Raw genomic sequence first — 6,000 nt, forward strand, 5'->3', positions numbered from 1 at the left:
AAGTGATTGATTGTTCCTATTATTTTACCAACACTGTATATATATATTTTTTTATATTTTTCTTTTTTGTTAGCAAATGTGTAATTTGTTTGTTGTAGTTGCTGACTGACTGACTGACTTATGTTGCTTGGTTTGTTTAGTTGGTACTTACCTCATCAATAAATTCAAAATCACCGCCATTTTCACCAATATACTTTTTAGGTTTCTTGGCTTCAACACCTTGTGATGATGACATCAATAAAATCAGACCCATAGTGGCCATTAAACACATTAAAGTGTTCATGTTGCTGCTTTTTGTTTTTATTTATTTATTTTTTTTTAATATGTAATTTTAATTTGTTTGTTATTAGTTTTTTTAATTTCAAGTTTTACTGAAACTTATTTATTTCTTTATTATATAAATTACTAAAACACATAAATTATTTAGCTATTAATGATTGATTTTTTGTAATTATTCGTTTTATTTCAATTTATCCTTCACCCACATAGTTGAATATACATAAGTATAAAGATAAATAATTGTTTTAATAACAAAGAAAAATTGTAAAAAGTTTTGTAATTTTCCCAAAAGGAATTTAATAACTATTGTCTACAAGCAACGACACTGACACTCATGGATATTTTTTTTTAGCTTTTTCGTTTTCTATTTCTCGCGTTAAACATTCGCACATTTATATTTATTTATTTGCTCATTCACTCTGTTACTCTCTCTCTCTCACACACACACTCACACTATGGTTCATAAAGGGGGATGAAGTTTGTTAAGTTTTGGGTACATTTTTTTATTTTTGGTACTTTTTGGTTAACATTTAAATTAAAGGGATATTTTATTATTTATGTTATAAGAATTTAAAATTTCGCAGTAATTGTGAATGTAAGCGAGAATTTTGTTGGCAAAACATTTGTTAATTTTAAATTTCAATAATAAAACTGCTGCCATTCTATAAAAAAATTTATAAGAGAAACCCAATTTTGTTTGGCCTACATTTAAAATCGATTTTAAATCAAAACAAATAATAGTGCTATAGTCGGCCGAATCTTACATACCCATCACCAACATAATATGGGCGCCGATTTTTGTGCATCTATGTATATATATAAAAATGAAATGGTCCATGTATGCAATGGCATCACCTGCGAACGGCTGGAGCGATTTTGCTGATTTTTTTATTCGATTCGAAATTTTCAGGAGATGGTTTGTAAAGAAAAAAAATTCCGGGTAAAACTCGGTTTTTTTTTTTTTTGAGTCCAGTCAGATGTAATAAAAAAAGCTCCCTAAAGTATGCAGTACAAATTTAGATATTTTCTTTGCAAATAAATAAGAACAGGCAGGTGTATGTGGGTTGGAGAAACTTGAAGAACTAACATTAGTAAATGCTACCGTGTGAAGCCGGGCGGTCAACTAGTTTTGTATAAAAACACCGATTTGGTTAATTTATGTTTTATATTACTTGAAAATATCAGTTATCGTGAACAAAATATGTATAGTGGTTAGTCTGAACAAAGTTTTTCATATATGTATTTTAATTTAATGGTCGAACCTAGTTTTGGACCCATAAGTTAACTATTAACAATAACTATTTGTGCCAGATTTCTTGGTTTTATTTTCTTGGTTTTATCGTTTAGACCCTATAGTGTTTTGTTTGTTTTTAAACGTCAGACATAAGGACATTTTGTTCTAAAATTTGGGGAATATTTCATCCCTCTAGGCTCTATATTGCCTTAGATTTTTAAACGGGCCAGGAATACACCTACGCAGAGAAAACAGATTCGTTGTAATGACGAATCGAATGATTCGATTATATTCATTGATTTTTTCGATTCTAGCTGTTTTCTATTTTCTCATATTTCGATGAGTTACAAACGGTATGACAAAATCAAGCTCTTGGTGGCGCTTAAAAATGTTTTGATTTGATTTGAAATTTCACTTTTTTTCACATAAAATTTAGCGGTCACAATTTTTATGCAGCAAAACAAAAATACTTGAGCATTTTTTTTTTTTTTGAAAAGGAAAATAATATTTGTTTTGCAATCAATGATATGGATTCGTTAAAGAAATATTTTCCGTATTTGTTGTTTATTAACTTCTAAAAATATGTATGAACAACTGCCAAAAATGTTTTTGGTTCCTTTAAGTCAATAGTCGCCATAAAAGAGAACATGAATTATAATAGCATGTTATGCTCTTTATTTCTATATAATAATCAGGTCAATATTAATTTGTTTGAATTTCGTTGTCATTCGTAATTTTTATAGGTAAATAACAGATTATTTTCGAACCCTTGCGGCTATGAGTGCCGACCACTGATTAAAATGGTTCTATTTGACGAGGCTAACAATAATATATTTCCGCTGGGTACATAGGGTTGTGTAATTTTCAATGTGAAGGAGCTCAACATTAGTATGCAGATCAACTCGTTTTGACTTTAGCTACTGAAGCATCACTTAGCGTTTCATTTATTTTAAAAACCCATTCTTGCAGTTATATAACAGATAATAAATAAGTCATTATACGACTGCTTCTATGTAATGCAGATGGTATATAGTAGACATTGAAAAGTAAGTTATTGATTAACTATATGTCATGACCATGGTTGCGTTAGTCTTAAATTCCACTAGCTTGAATATTTTATAGTCAACAAAATCTTATCGTTTTGCACATCGTGTTATTTGAAAATCTCTCAGAAAAATTCTCGTTTCCCTTGGTCCAAGGAAATGGATTTCGAACGCTGTGAACGTGACAGGTTTATAATCCTGGATCTATGTAACCGAAACAAAACGACACCTGACGGTATGATTCTTTCATGATGAGTCAGATTTAACAAAACATTTAAATTTCGAGCTCTCGAGGGTTGTCACAAACAATATACTCTTTGAGCATTTAAACATCAAATATGTATATTTGTTATATTGATTTGACATTTTTTTACGTCTTTTTATTCCGACACATAAAAATTAATTTCGAGGTCTATGTTTTGGTCTAGGTTTGGAGAAAATATTGCTTTGAGATTGGTTCAAAAGCACTGAAAAACAATGATTCCATTTTAATTATTTTATATGATTGTCTTAACAAATGAAACTTAAACAAATATATATTTCTTATACTATCAAACCATTACAGACATATTCATTAACAATTTTTCAATGTATCAAAGATTTGCAAAACAAATTTTGTATGGAAATTTTGATTTTATGAAATTTCTTAAAACTTTATTTTCTAAGAGATAAAATATGTAGTTTGTGAAGTAAAATTTCACATTTGAATTATTATGACTCATAGTTAAACAAATCATACATAAATCGATATATTATGATTAGATTTTTAAAAATCTACTTAATATGTAAAACTTTATTTACAAATTTTCAAAATATGAGCAATAAATACATAGCTTTCAAATAGTTACTGTAATTTTTTGTTTGTGTATACTTTACTACTAGATTTTGAGTTGGAAATTCTCAAAACCTAATATTATTTATAAAATTTTTATTAGTTTTACTAAGTTGTTTGGAAGAGTTTCCTGATGAGCTGGCCTAACCAACCAATTTGTACCAAAAAATTAACAACTGTAATTATTTTGATCATTTTTACAATATTCATTTGCTATAAAGTACATTTATCATTTGAATAGTTACAAGTACGAAAGTTGATTTAACGATGTAGGTTTCTGCAGACCCATAATATCGATAATTTTAGTAACGAAAATTAGAAAAATCGTTTGAATAAATAACTGATTTTTTTTCCTTAAAAAAAAAACCTCAGAAATTCATTCAAAAATATATTTATGAACAAATATATATAGAACAAATAGTTCTAAGTATATATGGGCACATATATTAGCAATTAATAAAACATATTGAAAATTTGCCAATTTTCAATTAAATTTAAATAAATTGACAAATTTGTTTAAATTATAATTAATATAGTACATATTAATACATTAATTTGAATTAAAAATCAGATAAAAAGAATATTTGTATTCAAGTTCCACATATTTTTTTATAAATTAATGGCCTAATTAAACAAAATCTTAAGAGTTTTGTATGAAGTAAAGTAGAAAATTTAGATTTTTCTATTTAATTTTTTTTTTAAAGAAATTTTTTTATAATTATCTGGCAATTTATAAAAATTGTACCGTTTAAGTTTTGTTTCACTACTTCTAAAATCCCTTTACAACCAAAAAGCACAAAAATCCCCTTTCAATTGTGCAAAACTTTGTATCACTCATTCAGTTTCCTTTTGCCCCTAAAATGCGCATGTACAAATACTTGTAATTTTTTTCTTTAAAATTTTAATGTTTTTGTTAGATTTAATGTTGTTTTGCTTGTTTTTAATATTTCCAAAGTTTTCTTTATTTTTCTTTTACTATTTACAGTTATTTAACTTTTTCTTTATAATTTTAAAAAAAAGATATATTTTTTTTGTTTTTTCCACTTGTATATTTGCAATTGTTAAGAGTATAGTATTTGCTTGTTTAATTTAATATCCTGTAACTATTTTTGTATCCGTTTCGTTTTTCTATACCTTTTGAACACGACCACGTCTAAACGTCTACTGATTTACAATTCTAAAGGAATTTTCACTTTTAGCATTGGCTTTTTGTGCGAATGGAAAATGAATGTTTTAACTCTTTTATGTTACATTTTCTCTTAAGTGTGGTGAAGTTTTCGGCAAATCTCAGTTATAACTGTCGTGGAAGGTACAGTGATACTGTTATACAATTTTAATTGTCGAATTTGTCTTTTTCAATTTTAATGAAATTTACACTAGATAAATGTATTTACTGAACATATTCATCAAACCTTACTTTTGCCCGCGTCTCCGTATGTGTTGCGAAGGCCCCAGATAATTTCGCTATTGAAAATTAATAAAAATCGGTTCATAATTGGCAGAAATATGAGCACAAAACCACGAGTACCTCGATTTTTGAAAATATTTTTGGATTGAGATATATCCAATACTGCGAGGAAACAAAAATAAAACTTTACCATTTTTAATTTCTAAGATTAATCGAACAACAAATTATCCTTATATAATTTCCCAATAAAAACTTTCATTGCCAAGTAATGAGTTAAAATTCTAAATTCTGGCACTTCACTTTTTACACAACATAATTTTAACACGATGATGTCATTGGAGGCAAGTACTTACCACAACCGCTTCTAAATAAGTCATTACTTTGATATCACTAAAACTAGTAACTAGTAATGACTTTAATAACTCATTAGTAGTTAAGTCTCACAGAAGACGTTTGTAAAAGTTTGCAAATGTAACCTTATTCTTATGTCATCCTTAGAATCACATTTCTTATTTTTGGCATATTTTTTCCAACAGTGTAATAAAATGTATTTAGCCCTTTCACCGCTAAGGTCAAAAGTCAATTTGTTTCGCAATATTTGAGTGTATTTTTGAATATGGGCATTTTGAGAATATATACTTAAAACAAAACTTTTCCTAGCATTTTTTTTTTTGCTATTCGATAGCATTTTGGTAGCTCTATGTTTAGTGCAAAATATGGATTCCATCGACTTTAAGTTTTCATAATGATACTTATAAACATGTGGTAACGAACGTACACAAAATAGAAGTCAACTTTAGCTGACAGTAGTGAAATGTAAAAATCAGCGAAATGGAACGGAATATTTAAAAGCGATTAATTTATTATCCGGTATTTACACAATAAAATATGTCTATTGGTCAAGCCCGACCATATAATACCCTACACTAAGTAACATTGTACTTTTCAAAATTCAATAATTTATATCCGTGAGTAGTTTGGAAGTGGGTCTTATATGGGAGATATGACCAATTATTGACCATTCACCATGAAATTAGGTCGTAATTTATGTCTATGTGAAAGTTATTTATGTTGAATTTTATGTGTATACCAACATTTTTATGAGATTTATGAACGTTAATGTGATTTACGGAATCGGGTTTTATATGGGAGTTATGTCTAATTATGGACCGATCATAATAAAATTTTGTGACATGAATTCGGT

General features: G+C 27.7%; 1 protein-coding gene across 2 annotated transcripts in view; it reads right to left on the bottom strand.

The window, feature by feature from the left end:
- Positions 1 to 333, bottom strand: part of Cow (Proteoglycan Cow) — a 305,796-nt gene extending 305,463 nt beyond the window's left edge. For both annotated transcript variants that reach the window (XM_065515436.1, XM_065515437.1), the window contains exon 1: positions 152 to 333. In XM_065515436.1, the coding sequence (XP_065371508.1) occupies positions 152 to 283 (132 nt within the window). In that variant the 5' untranslated portion in view covers positions 284 to 333. The remainder of the gene's footprint in view (positions 1 to 151) is intronic.
- Positions 334 to 6,000: the final 5,667 nt, after the last annotated feature.

The sequence above is a fragment of the Calliphora vicina genome, chromosome 1 (assembly GCF_958450345.1).
Source record: "Calliphora vicina chromosome 1, idCalVici1.1, whole genome shotgun sequence".
Taxonomy (NCBI): Eukaryota; Metazoa; Arthropoda; class Insecta; order Diptera; family Calliphoridae; genus Calliphora; species Calliphora vicina.